This window comes from Podarcis gaigeae (assembly GCF_964106915.1).
Source record: "Podarcis gaigeae genome assembly, chromosome: 5".
NCBI lineage: Eukaryota > Metazoa > Chordata > Lepidosauria > Squamata > Lacertidae > Podarcis > Podarcis gaigeae.
In genome coordinates this window covers 10,708,352-10,726,299 of record NC_139681.1, presented here as the reverse complement: position 1 = coordinate 10,726,299, position 17,948 = coordinate 10,708,352, and the positions used below count along the sequence as shown (strand labels likewise).

Genomic DNA, 17,948 nt, shown 5'->3' with positions numbered 1-17,948 from the left:
TGGAAAATCATTGCAGGAAGGAATTGAAAATTTTGCCTCCACAAAAATGTAATTTCCACCCCTCCCTTGCGTCTCTTTCAAGATTCTCCATCGTCAGGTGATGATGAAGAAGAAGATGAAGATGAAGATGACTCTGAAGATGGAGGTAAATATCTGGGCTTTGGGACACAGGCAAAGTAATTCTCAAGAATGCTTATACTAGCTAAACTATTGGCATCAATTGGGGTTGGAACTGTTGGAATCATTGGTGCAGATGGGGGGGGGGGAGATTGGCACGTAGGCTCCAGTGATTTCAACCTTTGTTTTACAATATCTAACACTGAATCAAAACTTTTCAGTGTTTCAATGTTTTTACTGTTATCTTTTTGAGTGGTTATGCTACTCCACCAAAGACCTCAATTTCCTCAATTGTTTTCTAAGGGCAGCAATCCATTCTTCACTAGGACCTTAATCCGATGCTAAGTTGGCATAGCGTTTGTTTTTCATTTCACTGAGGTCACTTTGGAGCCGTTTCAGTTCTTTCAAGAATCGGGTCTCATCAGCAAGCTTCTCTAAGGCTCAAATAACAACTACCTTGCTCTTTCCCAACCTATGAAAAAGCCTCTCCTCCTCCAGGAGGGGAGGGGTTGTGAGCGGGAGACGATTCCCGCGTCATGCAGGGGGCATTCGCCCCCTGCTTCAACTCAATTCCAGGGCTGGCGCGCCACGCCCCTCCCCGGTTGGGCATCCAGTAGGGAAGCTTGGCGGGAGCATGGCTTGCCGCTCAAATGCGGCCGCGCCAGCCATCCCCGCCACTGCACACACATTTTCTTTGAGTCACCCACCCTCCACTCCCTTTTAGAGTTAGCTTTACTGAGACTTTGCTATGGACCTCTGGTTGGCCGCCCTATTTAACCAGGGGGCCTGGTAGGAGTTTTTTCCAATTGGCTAAATTGGCCCAGCCTCTTGGTTTTTTTCGCCTACCTCGTAGCAACCGTCACAACTTTCGTGGTATTTGGCGGTTAGGCATTGGAATGTGTTGTTGGTGTTTCAGGGGGCTAGGTGTGGCCATCGCCTACCCCAATAATTTTGGGTATTCCGCTAAAGGAATCCGGCGGTCGTGGATCCTGTCCGATGCCTGTGTGGCGGGGGGGGCCACCCTCGGTGACATCAGGGGGGAGCTTATAGTTGTATTAGCATCAACAGGCTCCACCTTCTGGTGAATAAACCCCCTTTGGGCTCACCCCACTACGAGTGGGTGGAGTCTAAAGTTCCGTGGTCCAATGCCTAAGCCAATACCTTCTCACATGCTGTAATCAATAAAGTTGTGGCCTTTTCCTTACCCATTAACCTTACATACTGTGTCCTCGTGTCTTTATTCCCCAAGAGGGGATCGGGTCCTCGAATCACAACAATGAATCTAGCTGTAGCAGTTTAGCCGCTGTTCCAGATAATAGATCGCATCACAGGATCGCCAACGGACATGGTGTGCTTCTTCAGTCGCTCTGCTTTGTGTCTACAGTTGCTCCTTACTGGACCCGTCTCGAGATAATGGATCGAAAGCTTCTGGCTGTTCCTGCTGCAAACACTGTTCGCTTTCGCTGCCCGGCTGCTGGGAATCCCTCTCCTTCTATACACTGGCTGAAAAATGGCAAAGAATTCAAAGGAGAGCACCGTATTGGGGGCATCAAAGTAAGACGTCAGCGGTCTAAATATCGATTTCATCCATTCCTTAACCTCCATCTCTGAAAACCTCCTGGAATTGTTGCACCTGAAGTTTTGCTCACTGAACAATTTTGAAAGGGCAATTGGATATGGGATCCACCACTTTCACACCATAGATTATTCCCTTTCCAGTCTGTGCTTCTTGATAGCCAAACTGGTTTGCAGATTCTCTCCTTGGGTATAATTTTTAGAATGCAAAATGTGACGTGGATACTGTCATAAATTGAATATATTGGTGAGACAGTTGAAGCACATGCACAACGTTGTAGGTATTCCCCACACACACACCCCAATGTATTTGGATGAATTATTAGATTCAGGTTGTTCTTGAATCATTCAGCCAGGACACTGAGGTCCAGCTCCAAGGGCCTTCTCGCGGTTCCCTCACTGCGAGAAGTGAGGTTACAGAGAACCAGGCAGAGGGCCTTCTCGGTAGTGACACCCTCCCATCAGATGTCAAGGAAATAAACAACTATCTGACTTTTAGAAGACATCTGAAGGCAGCCCTGTTTAGAGGAGTTTTTAATGTTTGATGTTTTATTGTGCTTTTAATATTCTGTTGGAGCTGCTCAAAGTGGCTGGGGAAACCCAGCCAGATGGGCAGGGTATAAATAAATTATTATTATTATTAATTATTATTATTATTATTATTATTATTATTATTATTATTATGTTCCCCAACCCCTAGTTGCAGCCCATTTACAAATTTCGTGAGAATTTTCCTATGTTGCTGAATCTAGTGTATGTACAAAAAATACCAGGAAGCATGTCTGCCACTTCGACAAAGCAAAGTAATACTTTTAGCTTTAAACCATTTGCCGTGATTAACATCCTGCGGAATTAAATGAATGCTCATTCCTCAAAAGTTTGCTTGGTTCATGTGAATAATCCACAATCCCATTTATTGGGCCCTATAAAAGGAGAGTGGGGTTTTTTTGGGGGGGGGGGGTTTCAAGAGTTGTTTTGGTTGTGATCAAATACTTCTTCCTGACCATTCTGATGTAGGAAATTACTGAAGTTTTGTTTGAGATTAATTCTCACATTAACTGGCTGCAGACTACATACCATATTTTTCGCTCTATAAGACGCACCAGACCACAAGACGCACCTAGTTTTTGGAGGAGGAAAACAAGAAAAAAAATATTCTGAATCTCAGAAGCCAGAACAGCAAGAGGGATCGCTGCGCAGTCAAAACAGTAATCCCTCTTGCTGTTCTGGCTTCTGGAATAGCTGCGCAGCCTGCATTCACTCCATAAGACGCACACACATTTCCCCTAAATTTTGAGGAGGGAAAAATTGAGTCTTATAGAGCGAAAAATACGGTATTTAACAACATAGGAATAGGTTTCCGTCAGGATATTAAACTTTTGATAGAAAGTCTTTAAAATGGGATCAGAGCTGAGATTGACTCGGCTTCCTTGTTGCTTTAGTACTTTTAACAACCAGGTTCCCAATCTGATTTCCTTTTGCCGTATTTCACTTCACTCTCTTCTGAGATAGATCCTGCAAAGGAGGCTGATTTGTGGTTATTCTTCATTTGCCCCTCTGCAGTTGCGACATCAGCAATGGAGCCTCGTCATGGAAAGTGTGGTTCCATCAGATCGAGGCAACTACACCTGTGTGGTGCGGAATAAATATGGCATCATTTGGCATACCTACCAGCTTGATGTTCTTGGTAAGTGTTTTTACTGCCTGTTTGCAACAGGTGGACAGTGTTACTCAAGTGGCTTGGGGCTGAGGGTGGACGTGATTTAGTTCCTTCCCGCTGGGCTTTCCACTTACTGGCCTAGTAGTCACGAGCCTGCACAACTGCAGCCTCCGGAATTCAAGGGCAGCCTCACATACAGTGAATTGTTGTTGTTGTTGTTTAGTCGTGTCCGACTCTTCTTGACCCCCTGGACCAGAGAGCACGCCAGGCACTCCTGTCCTCCACTGCCTCCCACAGTTTGGTCAAACTCATGCTGGTAGCTTCGAGAACACTGTCCAACCATCTCGTCCTCTGCATCTCGTCCTTCTCCTTGTGCCCTCCATCTTTCCCAACATCAGGGTCTTTCCCAGGGAGTCTTCTCTTCTCATGAGGTGGCCAAAGTACTGGAGCCTCAGCTTCACGATCTGTCCTTCCAGTGAGCACTCAGGGCTGATTTCCTTCAGAATGGAGAGGTTTGATCTTCTTGCAGTCCATGGGACTCTCAAGAGTCTCCTCCAGCACCATAATTCAAAAGCATCAATTCTTTGGCGACCAGCCTTCTTTATGGTCCAGCTCTCACTTCCATACAGCGCTTCTGGGGAAACCATAGCTTTCGCTATACGGACGTTTGTCGGCAAGGTGATGTCTCTGCTTTTTAAGATGCTGTCTAGGTTTGTCATTGCTTTTCTCCCAAGAAGCAGTCATCTTTTAATTTCGTGACTGCTGTCACCATCTGCAGTGATCATGGAGCCCAAGAAAGTAAAATCTCCATTTCTTCCCCTTCTATTTGCCAGGAGATGATATGACCAGTAGCCGTGATCTTAGTGTTTTTTTTTAAGATATTTATTAACATTTCAAGGGTTATACAAAAAACAATAATAAAAACAAAACACAAACAGAAAAAATAACAAAAATAGAAAAATATAAAACTGAAAACAATTTAAAAACAAATAAAATTTCATTCCCTTATTTTCTTATAACTTACTTCCCTCCTCATACCTCCCCTTTTTGTATTCCAATTCTAATTATTAATTCAGCAAATCCTCACCATTGATTTTCATTTAATTTTCAACCTTTCTTTCTTTTTTCCCTCCAATTTACTTAATCATTACATTTAGTTTTTTTGACGTTGAGCTTCAGACCATATTTTGCGCTCTCCTCTTTCACCCTCATTAAGAGGTTCTTTAATTCCTTAAGAGGTTCTTTAATTCCATACAGTGCATTACAGTCGTCCAAAGGGACTGGTGCTTGCATATGGCTTATGCAACGTACTCTGACTGCAGAATTTGGATTCCCTTGGGGCTGAATGGGTATTTGTTGATGCTGCCTCTGCAGAGCCCTGTCTTTTGTTATTTCTCTCTTTCTGGCTATTAGGGTATAGCTAGATGTGGCCAAGAGAACATGCAGCAAATGTTAGGGCCCGGGGTGCTCAGAGCAACATTTGGTGGTTAAGCCACCATCCCCTTCTTAACTTTTTTCTTTTAGCCCAGAATTCATCAGAGAAGTGTAAAACGAAGTGACTCCAGTCCCTTCTGTCAGTGCTTCTCTGTCAGATGTTGGGTTCAGTGCCATCACCTGTCTCTGGCTCCCAGGGATGCTGGCCCTGGAGATAATTATTTTGCTTTGAGAAAAGCCTCCACTGCCCAGTATTATTTTAATTTACCTTCCTTGTGTGATTCTGCTGAGCATATACCTGTCTGTCTTATGGTCGGAGCTTAGACCAAGACTGTATGCTGCCATGCTGACGTAGAAAGGTAAAGGTAAAGGACCCCTGACAGTTAAGTCCAGTCGCGAACAACTCTGGGGTTGAGGCGCTCATCTCGCTTTACAGGCCAAGGGAGCTGGCGATTGTCCGCAGACAGTTTTTCTGGGTCATGTGGCCAGCAGGACTAAGCCGCTTCTGGTGAAACCAGAGCAGCGCACGGAAATGCCGTTTACCATCCTGCCAGAGTGGTATCTATTTATCTATTAATAAATATTTAGCTATTCATTTATTAATAAAGAATAATATTTATTTATTTATTTATTTATTTATTTTTATTAATAAATATTTAGCTATTTATGTAAAAGTAAAGGGACCCCTGACCATTAGGTCCAGTCGTGACCGACTCTGGGGTTATGGCGCTCATCTCGCTTTATTAGCTGAGGGAGCCGGCTTACAGCTTCTGGGTCATGTGGCCAGCATGACTAAGCCGCTTCTGGCGAACCAGAACAGTTTACGGAAACGCCGTTTACATTCCTGCCGGAGCGGTACCTATTTATCTACTTGCACTTTGACGTGCTTTCGAACTGCTAGGTTGGCAGGAGCAGGGACCGAGCAACGGGAGCTCACCCCGTCGCGGGGATTCGAACCACCAACCTTCTGATCGGCAAGCCCTAGGCTCTGTGGTTTAACCCACAGCTCCACCGCTGATGCTTAATCTGAGATTCTGCACTGTACAGAATAACAAGTCAAAGCACCAACATCATCTTGCCATAAATCAGTTGCACTGCAGTTGTTTACAGCGAATCCTTCCTCTGATTGAATTCACACAGCAGCATTCAAAGGCTTTCCAGAAATCAGGTTCCCGATGAACGACTGGAAAAGAGCCAGCTCATTCCTCCTTTCCTTTCTTCTGCAGAAAGATCACCCCACCGTCCTATTCTCCAGGCAGGCTTGCCTGCTAACCAGACTGTGGTGATTGGGAGTGATGTTAAATTCCTGTGCAAAGTGTACAGCGATGCCCAGCCTCACATCCAGTGGCTGAAACACGTGGAGGTCAATGGAAGCAAATATGGACCAGATGGGACTCCATATGTCACCGTCCTAAAGGTTGGTACACAACTACACATCCCCTCTATGGCCATTGCATGCCTGAGTTTGACCTCTTGAGGCAGTGAATACTTCTGAAACCTCTTGATTTGGGCATTGTTGACGCTAAAGGTACATACATTAAAAGCAGGCAGAAAGCCATGTATCACTCTCATTTCCATCCAAATTTGCAGGTACATTTGGGGGGGATATCTTCTGCACAATCCAAAATATGGTAGGGCTACTACCAGACTTGTGACAAGCTTGTATAGCATAATGGTTAAGAGACTGCAGCTGCAATCCTAATCCCATTTGAGAGCCAGTGTGGTGTAGTGGTTAAGAGCAGTAGTCTCGTAATCTGGGGAACCGGGTTCGCTTCCCCGCTCCTCCACATGCAGCTGCTGGGTGACCTTGGGCCAGTCACACTTCTCTGAAGTCTCTCAGCCCCACTCACCTCACAGAGTGTTTGTTGTGGGGGAGGAAGGGAAAGGAGATTGTTAGCCGCTTTGAGACTCCTTAAAGGGAGTGAAAGGCGGGATATCAAATCCAAACTCTTCTTCTTCTTCATTTACCTAGAAGTTGGCTGCAATGACTTTAATAGAACTTTCTGAGAAGATATGGTTAGGATTGCATCAGTCAGGAAATCTCTGGTTGAGCCTCGCTCCTGCCACGATCTCGTTAGGTGGTCTTAGGCAAGTCACCCCTTCTTAGCCTCAAATCCCAGCATTCACTGTCATGCAACAGAGAGGTTTATACTAACTTGCCTTACAGGGTCATTGTAAGTATTGCAGCTGGATAACACACGTTGAAAGCTTGAATCATAGAACCATAAAATTGTATGTTTGGGAGGGACACCAGCAGTCATCTAGTCCAAACCCCTACAATGGTAGGAATCACTTGAAAACACCGTAGAAATGAAAAAGGATAAGTATTATTACTTTAAAGGACCATTATTAGGTAACAGGATTTCAGATTTAGCATCTGATCCAGCAAACAAGAGACGCACCCTATTTCCTCTCCTACATGATTAATTCCTTTGCCAAATAATATACAGGAAAAGTGCATTACGGTGCTTGTCATATTAGGGACGTGGTATGTTTGTATGGGGAGGGACGCAGGTGGCGCTGTGGGTTAAAGCCTCAGCGCCTAGGACTTGCCGATCGAAAGGTCGGCGGTTCGAATCCCTGCGGCGGGGTGCGCTCCCGCTGCTCGGTCCCAGCGCCTGCCAACCTAGCAGTTCGAAAGCACCTCCGGGTGCAAGTAGATAAATAGGGACCGCTTACCAGCGGGAAGGTAAACGGCGTTTCCGTGTGCGGCTCTGGCTCGCCAGAGCAGCGATGTCACGCTGGCCACGTGACCCGGAAGTGTCTCCGGACAGCGCTGGCCCCTGGCCTCTTGAGTGAGATGGGCGCACCAACCCCAGAGTCTGTCAAGACTGGCCCGTACGGGCAGGGGTACCTTTACCCTTTACCTATGTTTGTATGGAGGGACGCGGGTGGCGCTGTGGATTAAACCACAGAGCCTAGGACTTGCCGATCAGAAAGTCAGGGGTTCGAATCCCCGCGTTGCTCGGTCCCTGCTCCTGCCAACCTAGCAGTTCGAAGTGCAAGTAGATAAATAGGTACCACTCCGGCGGGAAGGTAAACGGCGTTTCCGTGTGCTGCTCTGGTTCACCAGAAGCGGCTTAGTCATGCTGGCCACATGACCCGAAAGCTGTACGCTGGCTCCCTCGGCCAATAAAGCAAGATGAGTGCCGCAACCCCATAGTCGGTCACGACTGGACCTAATGGTCAGGGGTCCCTGTACCTTTATCTTTATGTTTGTATGGAGAGTGAAGGAATGTAAAAGCACCACTCTATTTCAACATAAAAGGTAGGGAGAAATAACAGAATTCATAACAGGCTGTTAAAATTGTATATACTTTGGTCCAGTTGAAGTTTGGAAGCTGTTCTTCAGAAACAGCCCCTCACAGTGCACATCATGGTAATCCAATCTAGCTGTGAGTAGGGCATGGATGATGGAAGCCAGGTCTGTAGGACAGAGTGCAGCTGCCTTACCAGCCAAAACCACCACCCGCCTTCCAATGTCAAGTGGAACCCCCCAAGCTGGAAATTTTCTTTTTAAGGGGGAGTGCAAATCCATCCAAAACCTGATTCCAGATTGGAATCCCCAGCTTTGAATTGATGTCTATGGCAGATCCATTCCTTGATCCAGTCCAGGATTCCAGAATTATGTGGACTGAGCATAGACTTGTGGACCTACAGAGAGGAACACCAGTCCCTATGTAACTGGGAGCTAGGAAAGGGCTCTAAACTAAACTTCTTCATCTAACAAGCATCACTGATGGGGCACTTTTGGTGGCTCCCCACAAATGTTGGCCGTTACTAGCCTTCAATGAGGCAGGGCTTAGGAGGAATCATTAGTGCCATCTTTCATCTTCCGAAAACTGTGCTGTTTACACAGGCCTTTAGAACATCATTCCCCCTCCTTCCTTAACCAACCAGCATTTACTGATGTTTGTATTGAGACAGACCTAACCATGATCTTATAAATGGCCTTGATATAGTTCTATGTAAGTGCGAACTATTACCGTATTTTTCACTCTGTAAGACGCACTTTTTCCCCTCCTAAAAAGTAAGGCGAAATGTGTGTGCATCTTATGGAGTGAATGCAGGCTGCGCAGCTATCCCAGAAGCCAGAACAGCGAGAGGGAACGCTGTGCAGCGCTCCCTCTCGCTGTTCTAGCTTCTGGCTTAGCCGTGCTCTGTCCCTTCCCCCACCTCCCGGAAAAGCCCCCAAGAGCCGCGCTCCCTTTAAAGAGCCGCGCAGAGCGTGTGTGTGGCTCTTGGGGGCTTTTCCCCGAGGAGGGAGAAAGGCAGCCCATCAGTGACGGGCCGCCCTTCACCCTCCTCAGGGAAAAGCCTGCAAGCGCCGCATACACGCTCCACGCTGCTCTTTAAAGGGAGCGCTGAGCAGAGCCTGGGATGCATGCAGGCTCTGCTCAGCACTCCCTTTAAAGAATATTTTTTTCTTGCATTCCCCCTCTAAAGACTAGGTGCATCTTATGGTCAGGTGCATCTTATGGAGCGAAAAATACGGTAATACTTCAGCAGATAAATGATAAAAGGCGAGATAATATGGATCCTTAAAACACCCCATAGGCAAGTATCCACGGGGTGGGGCAGCAGTCTGCCAACTGATCCTGAGACCCCTCTTTAAAAATGACAGGGAAACTGTGCTCCCAAAAATACCATATTTTTCGCACCATAGGACGCACTGGACAATAGGACGCACCTTGTTTTAGAGGGTGGAGAACAAAGAAAAAAAATCTCCCCCTCTCTGCCCAGCGCCCCTTCAGCGAAGCCGTAGGAGGCGCTGCTCAGAGAGTGGGAGAATTTTCCCCCTCTTGTTTTCCTGCTCTAAAACAAGGTGCCCTTTAAGGTGCGTTCAGGCGGCTACCTTGGAAGCCTGGAGAGCTAGAGGGGTCGGTGCGCATCGACCCCTCTCGCTCTCCAGGGTTCAGGTTCCTTTCGACCTGCTCTTTGGGGCTGGCGGGGGGAAGCCCACCACCAGCCCCAAAGAGCAGGTCAGGGAGCAGCGGAAAGGCGCAGCAGAGAGGCTCCTGCCATAGCCGCACGTCACCTCTCCAGCCCGGAGAGGGTTGGGGGCTATGGCGCCTTCGCTCCATAGGATGCACACACATTTCCCCGTCATTTTTGAAGGGGAAAAAGTGTGTCCTATAGAGCGAAAAGTACGGTATGCATGAGGACTGGGTGCAGTTTTTATAGCTGGCCATAGCTCCATCTGCTTATGTTTGTGAGCTTGCATTTAGCTTTCTCAGCTCTTCGTGTCCAGCTCTAGCAAATGTACATTTCTGACATACCTTCGAGTCATCCAAGCACTGTGCTCTTGGAAGATCGTGAAGATCTCATGATTGTTAAGCAAGCCGAACATCAGGACCTTGGCAGATCACTCAGCAGCCTGGGTGCAAGTGAAACAGGCAAATTGAACCATTCCCCAGACCCACAGTGAATCCCAGGCACTTGCTGAGTCCCCCCCCCCCCCCCGCCTAAAACACGATCACGGCCACGGGCTTCTAGCACAGCCTTAACCAACCTGGCAACCTCTCTAAATATTTTGGACTACAACTCCCATAAGCCCCAGCCATCACAGAGCTGAATTAGGTCTTTTGGGAGTCCATCTCGAGGCCCTCCAGGTTCGTGAAGTCTGACCAAGATGGATTCCTTTTCATTCTTCGCTTTAGTCTGTCTGACACAACCCGTGTCTTGGCTAGATTTGGCCAGCTAAGGCTATTTGCAAATAACGAGCAAATCAGCATGAAGATGATCCTTCAGGGAGGGGTAGCCAACATTCAGTAATGGGAGCTGGAGACTCATCAGTACAGTGGTACCTCAGGTTACATATGCTTCAGGTTACATACGCTTCAGGTTACAGACTCCGCTAGCCCAGAAATAGTGCTTCAGGTTAAGAATTTTGCTTCAGGATGAGAACAGAAATCGGGCGGCGGCAGCAGGAGGCCCCATTAGCTAAAGTGGTGCTTCAGGTTAAGAACTTTGCTTCAGGATGAGAACAGAAATCGGGCGGCGGCAGCAGGAGGCCCCATTAGCTAAAGTGGTGCTTCAGGTTAAGAACAGTTTCAGGTTAAGAACAGACCTCCGGAACGAATTAAGTACTTAACCCGAGGTACCACTGTATTGGCTATCCCTGTTTTAACCACTATAACCCTGGTCCCCCAGGTGAACGTGAAAGGAAATCTCCGTTAGTAGCTGCAACACTTACTGGCTTGTCAGGTGCAAGTAAACTGAAAACTGCAGCAAATTGAAGGGAGCTCATTTTTAAAAAAGAGAACCTTCAGCCGAAGAAAATTTTCAAATGAGCAGCTTCACAAGCTGCTTAAAAAATGAAAGAAAGAAACTCCAGTTTGGGGGGTGGGGTGGGAACAGGACGCGGAATGTGTCTCCCTAGCAAAATCAGAGAGTCCCTTTTGGTCAAGTTATGTGTACATGTTTAAAAAAGAGCCAAGAAGCAGAAATTCAGTCCTGTCTGTCTAATGTGTGATGCAGAGATATTGTTTGGTTTACTGAAGTTGAGGTTTCTGTCTATTCTGCAGTATCTGATCAGTGCAAACCCTGAAGCCGATGCTTACCTAAATTTGTCTAAAGTGACAGAACAAGATGAAGGCGAATATCTATGTAGAGCCAACAATTTCGTAGGCAGAGCCGAAAAATCATTTTGGCTCCACATTGACAAATCAAAACCAGGTAAACCCTCGACTCTGTCCCAAAGGCTTAGCAACTGCAAGAATGAGCTGTAACGCTTGAAGATGCTAGTCCTTTTAAAAATTAATATTTTGTAGTCTTTCCTGTGTATGTCATGATGTCACTACTTATATATTAAGATAATAAAATGCTTCTTTAAAAAAACAAATCAGTTGCAAAGGAAAAATTCCCACATTGATGACTGTCTGACTTTGCTCATTACATCTTTATCGCTTTGAGTTGCATGTTAACGACCTGAACTCTCATAACCTTATTATAATTTATAGATAGGCTTTACCGATTTCATTGTTCGTTGAACTCTAAAAATCTCCTGCACATCAAATTCAGGTATCAGGGAGGAAGAGAAAACTTCTCTGCAGTTAAAACAATGTACAGGCCAATAACTGAAAGATCTCTGACGGAAACTGAGAAAGACGCAGACAATTCCTTCTCCAGCTTACATCAGGAATCTTTCAGTAATTTGGCATGTAAGTGTGATGAAAATCACCAGAAGTGGGGAACGAGTTACAAGTCGCTGGTTTCAGATTTGATGTTTGGGTGGGCTGGGGGGAAATCCTGATCAATTTTACATTTTTAAAAGTTAAGCTCTCTTTCCCCCATGCTTAACTCATTACTCACATTAACTGCATTTTATCCTTGCTCCTCGCCCTTACTTACTCTCTTTCCCTGTCTCCCTGCCCAGCCATACTAACCAAAAGACAGTCATATATATGTGGAGGAAATTTTTTCATTCTTACGCTTTTGCTTGCATGCATTATTAGTGGGACAGAGTAAGAGCCTGGTGAAGGGACCTCCTTGCTTTTTAAACAACTGGTTGTGGTAGGGCATGAGGACAAGCTACTGGCCTCTCAGATATTGTAAATCTGCTTTTGAAATTTGCCTGAGCATCCATGTTGCCTTCTCTGGAAATTTGGCTTTGGGTTTCCCCCTCCCCCCTTCCTTCTTTATCTTGTGTATTTTTTTTTCTCCCTCCGTAGACAGCAGGTGTTAACAAAACAGATAAGGAGCTAGAAATTCTGTACTTACGCAATGTTACTTTTGAGGACGCTGGGGCATATACTTGTCTTGCTGGGAATTCTATTGGGTTTACACACCATACTGCTTGGCTGACGGTATTACCAGGTACTTCGGCTCTGTCACTTTTTCCCTTTCCTTTCTTAAGGGCCTCGGCGCCCACTTCCGAAATGCCAAATTCTTGAGCGGTAGATGAGTGTTACTCTCATAGCCAGCTTGCGTTGAAGCACACTTCACCTTTTCTGCGATATGTAACTTGTTAACCAAGTTGGCAGCCAATGCTTCGATTTCTCACTCCAGAGTAAGTTGCATCTAAGTGGGCAGGTGCAATGCTCATGACTCAGTCTCAAAATGGCCGTCATCTACTGAGATGTGATGCACAATTTTACCTCCATAGTACCACCAGTTTGTTTCAGACTATGTGCCGCTCAAGCATTTGACATTTCTGTATCTTGACTTTATGAATCGGGTGGCTTTTAATATCGTTGAATCTAATTAAAAGTGCTTCTTTGGCTAGATTGGGTACATATTTAGTTTTGGAGAACACCAAGGCCCTTCTATGTCATATATCCTACACGGTACGGCCTATAGCATTGACAGCTAATTTCCCATAATGTTCTTGGTGGAGGCTAACTGTTGCTGAACAAAATCTCTCATGCTTCCACTGCACAATCACCAGTCTTTCTAATACCTGTAGGCTTCTGTTGGGTGGGAATGTTGAAGCTCTGTTACGAATTAATGCCACATCATGACAACAATTGAGAACATGTGCTCTGTAAATTCATTTTCATTAAATACCTTTATCTGTGCTGGCTCCATAGAGTTTATTGGGTACCATTTTCCCCGCCTGGAGCAGTATATGATTTCTCCAGTAGAGATTCGGCAGGCACAAATAAATCTTTTGAAGACCTTTCTATGTAGATAGGCCTGTGTAACTCTACATTATTATTTTTAATCAGCCAGTCATTTCAATTATTATTTTTTACTATTTTCATGGTGTTCTAAGTTATATTGCTGTACACTGCCGTATTGTATTGTACGAATTGGCGTTGTATGAATACTTTTATTAGTAAATAATGCTTTGTGTCTCTTACCTTGAAAAGCATTTTCTACAAAAACCTTATCAGAAACTTTTTATAGACAATTTTATTAAATTCTGGTGGTGATGATTACCTCAGAATCAGGCTCAGTATTCTACGCATTTTATTACTGAGTAATGAAACAGGATCCATGACAGCATTCCCCCAACCTGGTTTCCTCCAGATGTTTGGGACTACAGTTCCCATCAGCCCCTGGCAGCACAGCCACACATTAACTCAGTCCCACGAGCAGTAGAGTGCTTTTCAATGTCCCAGGACACAATCCTTTATTTTTGCTTAAACAGACTTGGATAGTCCAATGATCCAGAGCGTATGGGAGTTTTAAGTGTATCAGTAATAGAAGTTTTGTTTGTGTGTTAATAGGGAGGGAGTTGTGGAGAAGGTAGATGCATTTCAATGTGCACTCTGCATATAACAGGCTGAGTTACATATCTTACGGGCCACGTACAAAAACCAGGTATTCCATGGGGTAAACTTTCATTAACAAACGGTGTGAAACAAAGAACAAGGCTAAATGAAAATTGTCTTACACGATCAGCCTATGCTTGGTGTTTAAGACCTAGAAACTCTATAGATTTCCAAGCAAGACTGAAGAAACCGGAGTTTGTTTGGGGAAAAAAACAGCCAACCAGCCAACTTTAAGCCCTTCTGTTTTACTTATGTATTATTGCAACCGAACCAAATACTAATGCACGACTTACAGTGCCTTTAGGAAACCCAAACTATCTATTCAAGATTCTTCAGGCATACAATATGGCTAACTAAAAATACATATTTCAGGGAAATAATGCATGTAAAACATATTTTCCCCCATGATTTTTAAAAAAAAATCTGGGGGGGGGGATAGAACAAATTGCTGCAAAACTGACACAGAAATTTAATTGGTTGATCTGTTCACCCCTCTTAACAACGTGACAAACCTTTGTGGCACTTAGATTCAGAACATTCCTTCAAGCACAAAAACATATTTGATTTTGCCACACTTACCTAGTTCCGCTCAATTGTTTTGTGACAACTGATTGGAATAATAATAATAATAATAATAAATTATTTATATCCCACCCTCCCCAGCCAAAGCCGGGATCAGAGCGGCTAACAACAATAAAATGATAAAACATTCTAAAACCATTTCATTATAAAATTAATTCCAATCAAATTAATGGCAACCATTGGGCTAGAAGTTCTGTGAGGATTACCAAAGGAGGGAGTCAGACTGTGCCCTGGCCAAAGGCCTGGTGGAACAGCTCTGTCTTGCAAGCCCTGCAGAAAGATGTCAAGTCCCGCAGGCCCCTAGTCTCTTGTGACAGAGCGTTCCACCAGATTGGAGCCACAGCCGAAAAAGCCCTCGCTCTGGTTGAGGCCAGCCTAACCTCTCTGTGGCCTGGGATCTCCAAGATGTTTTTATTTGAAGACTGTAAGGTCCTCCGTGGGGCATACCAGGAGAGGAGGTCCCATTGGTACGAGGGTCCTAGGCCATATAGAGCTTTGAAGGACAACTCTTTATCTTTTGGGATGTCACAGGCATTCTGTAGAATATTAGGTGTTTGCACGTGGCCTCTAAGATACCTACTGTACCACACAACGCATGGTGCTGGAGAACATACACTTTGCTGGGTTTTTGGGGTGTGTGGTCCAGATTTGCTAGGTATTGTCTGAATTGAATTGCCTGTCTCCCATTCAGATTCCTAACATATCTCTATTACTCTGCAGCAGAAAAGCGAGTTGCCGTGGACGATTCCAGTTCCCTTTATGCAGGCATCCTCAGCTATGGGACTGGCTTTGTTCTTTTCATCTTGGTGGCCGTGGTGGTGGTTATCTATAGAATTAAAAGGCCCTCCAAAAAACCGATTAGCACCACTACTGTTCAGAAAGTCTCCAAGTTCCCACTCAAGAGACAGGTAACAGAAAGTAGATACAAGGTTCCTATTCCTTCCTTATATCTTTCCTTCCCCTTTGCAATCTTCTGTCTAGATCAGAAATTGCCCTGGGTGATTTATGTCTCTGGAAGCTGTAAGTGAGATCTTTGAACACTGTTAGCAGAAAATGGTTTCATCCACCTATTTTATCTTTGTTTTCATGATTTAAAAACAAAACAAGTGTATAAAATATGGCCTGAAAATCTGGTGGTGATTTAAAATGTTCTGGTTTATAGATCCAGGTTTTCTTTATCTGGTTCTGCTAAGGTCTGACATTTACATAGTGTGTTAAACAGACCTACTGGCTGAGAAAAAGGCGTAGACCTTTCATGTTGGCATAGTTCTGTGCTAGCAAGAGAAACTGGAGGCACAGGGAAGGTCAAGTACCGGTGGTGCAGGACTCACCTGGTAGGGAAGATTTCTCCTTTGTTTCAGTCATTGCTGCATTAGCTGAGTCAAAAGTGGGGACTTCTCTAACAATGAAGTCTTGGGGAAGCGGAAGTGTGGAGTCTCACTCTTGGGCTATGTGTTTTTCTTATACACTGGAAATGTTTTCTCAGGTGGGGAGATCTTTGATGGGAAGCATCTAGCAGAGGTAGATGGCTTGAGGAGCAGACCGAGGTTCTGGCAGGCTGATAATGTCCAAGAGTTAGCAGACTCACTCCAGTTAGATGAGACAAATTATGTTGCGTGTCTGCATGTTGCAGCTATTTCCCCTGTCAGATAGCTAAACACCGTTGCGGAATTTGGGAGCTGTGCTGATTTAAAACAAAGTATGAGGGACGCGGGTGGCGCTGTGGGTTAAACCACAGAGCCTAGGACTTGCCGATCAGAAGGTCGGCAGTTCGAATCCCCACAACGGGGTGAGCTCCTGTTGCTTGGTCCCAGCTCCTGCCAACCTAGCAGTTCGAAAGCACGTCAAAGTGCAAATAGATAAATAGGTACCACTCCGGCAGAGAGGTAAACAGCGTTTCCGTGTGCTGCTCTGGTTCGCCAGAAGGGGCTTAGTCATGCTGGCCAACTGTACACCGGCTCCCTCAGCCAGTAAAGCGAGATGAGCGCCGCAACCCCAGAGTCGGTCACGAGTGGACCTAATGGTCAGGGGTCCCTTTACCTTTACCGTGTGTCCACATTGCAGATTATTGAATGAAGCAAAGACTCTTCAGCTAATGCCCTTTTGCTATTCTCTTTCTATGACCTTATATGCTTGCTAATAGAAGCTGTTGGCAATAACACCTCATTTGCTGTATTCAAGCAGGTATCTTTGGAGTCCAACTCCTCCATGAATTCTAATACTCCTCTGGTCAGGATCACCCGCCTTTCCTCCAGTGATGGACCAATGCTGGCAAACGTCTCAGAGCTTGAGCTGCCTGCTGACCCGAAGTGGGAACTGGCAAGATCTCGGTGAGGAAAATGTAGTTTTGAGCTGGTTAGCTCTTTGCTGCTCTTATTTAGGTCTTTAATATACCACCTTTCATACAGCATCTCAAGTTACATGCTTGCGTGTTTTGCTTCAGCCTGACTCTAGGAAAGCCATTGGGCGAAGGCTGCTTTGGTCAAGTAGTAATGGCAGAAGCAATGGGGATCGATAAAGAGAAACCGAACAAGCCTATCACTGTCGCTGTCAAGATGCTGAAAGGTACTGAGAACAGAGAATGGCAAGAACTAGACACCCACGTGCCCCTGCTCTCCATATTTCTCCTGATTTTCAGCCCTCCCCTGGGTTCCTCCGCATTGGTTTCTCCCAGGTTTCCCGCCCATAGCTGTCAACCGTCCTTTATTTGGCGGGAAAGTCCCTTATCCCAGAGCCGTGTCCCGCTGCTGTCCCTTATTGATGATGTCCCTTAAATTCCCCGGGTTTCAAAGGAAGCAGCTCCTCTCCCTCCCTCCCTGCCGGCCAGGGAGGAGGGAGGCTCCAACTGTGTTGCTTGGCTGCGTGTAGCTTGCATGCCTTGTGCCGATCAAATCGGCCGCGTTGCCTGGGGACTCGCCTTTGCTCAGCACTTCCCAGCGGAGAGGTGACGGTGGTTTTCCTTGCTGCATCCCCTTTGCCGGGTTGCTGCGCTGTGGGAACCACCGCTTGAGGCTTCATTTGGCTGCTGGCTGGGCTTTCTGCCTTTGGCTCGGAGGGGCTCAGAAGTTGAACATACCTGTGCCCAGAAAATCCCTTATTTTGGCTGCTGATCCTTTATTTGGCTCCACATTGATCCTTTATTTTCGAGGCTGCTGTTCCCTTATTTTCAAATCTGTAAGTTGACAGCTATGTTTCCCACCTGTTGTGCCATCTCTCAGACTTCCGGGGCCCGGCTTAGCTTGTCCACCCTCCTTGCCAAGCTGTCCTAGCTCATTATAACCTTATGTCAGGCTACACCATATGCGACACTTCCTCTAGTTTCACCTCACAAGTGGTCTTAAAAGAAAAGAAGCCCCTATGGC

General features: G+C 45.7%; 1 protein-coding gene across 4 annotated transcripts in view; it reads left to right on the top strand.

Annotated features, from left to right (window-relative positions):
- The window catches only part of FGFR3 (fibroblast growth factor receptor 3), a 63,483-nt gene that overhangs the window by 31,219 nt on the left and 14,316 nt on the right, over positions 1 to 17,948 (top strand). The window contains exons 4-11 of one of the 4 annotated variants that reach the window (XM_083738318.1): positions 83 to 145; positions 1,502 to 1,671; positions 3,256 to 3,379; positions 6,013 to 6,203; positions 12,460 to 12,604; positions 15,307 to 15,494; positions 16,768 to 16,916; positions 17,030 to 17,151. In XM_083738318.1, the coding sequence (XP_083594444.1) occupies positions 83 to 145; positions 1,502 to 1,671; positions 3,256 to 3,379; positions 6,013 to 6,203; positions 12,460 to 12,604; positions 15,307 to 15,494; positions 16,768 to 16,916; positions 17,030 to 17,151 (1,152 nt within the window). Of the gene's footprint in view, positions 1 to 82; positions 146 to 1,501; positions 1,672 to 3,255; positions 3,380 to 6,012; positions 6,204 to 11,313; positions 11,465 to 12,459; positions 12,605 to 15,306; positions 15,495 to 16,767; positions 16,917 to 17,029; positions 17,152 to 17,948 lie in introns of all 4 variants that reach the window. The other 3 variants (XM_083738317.1, XM_083738316.1, XM_083738315.1) reach the window with 3 other exon arrangements.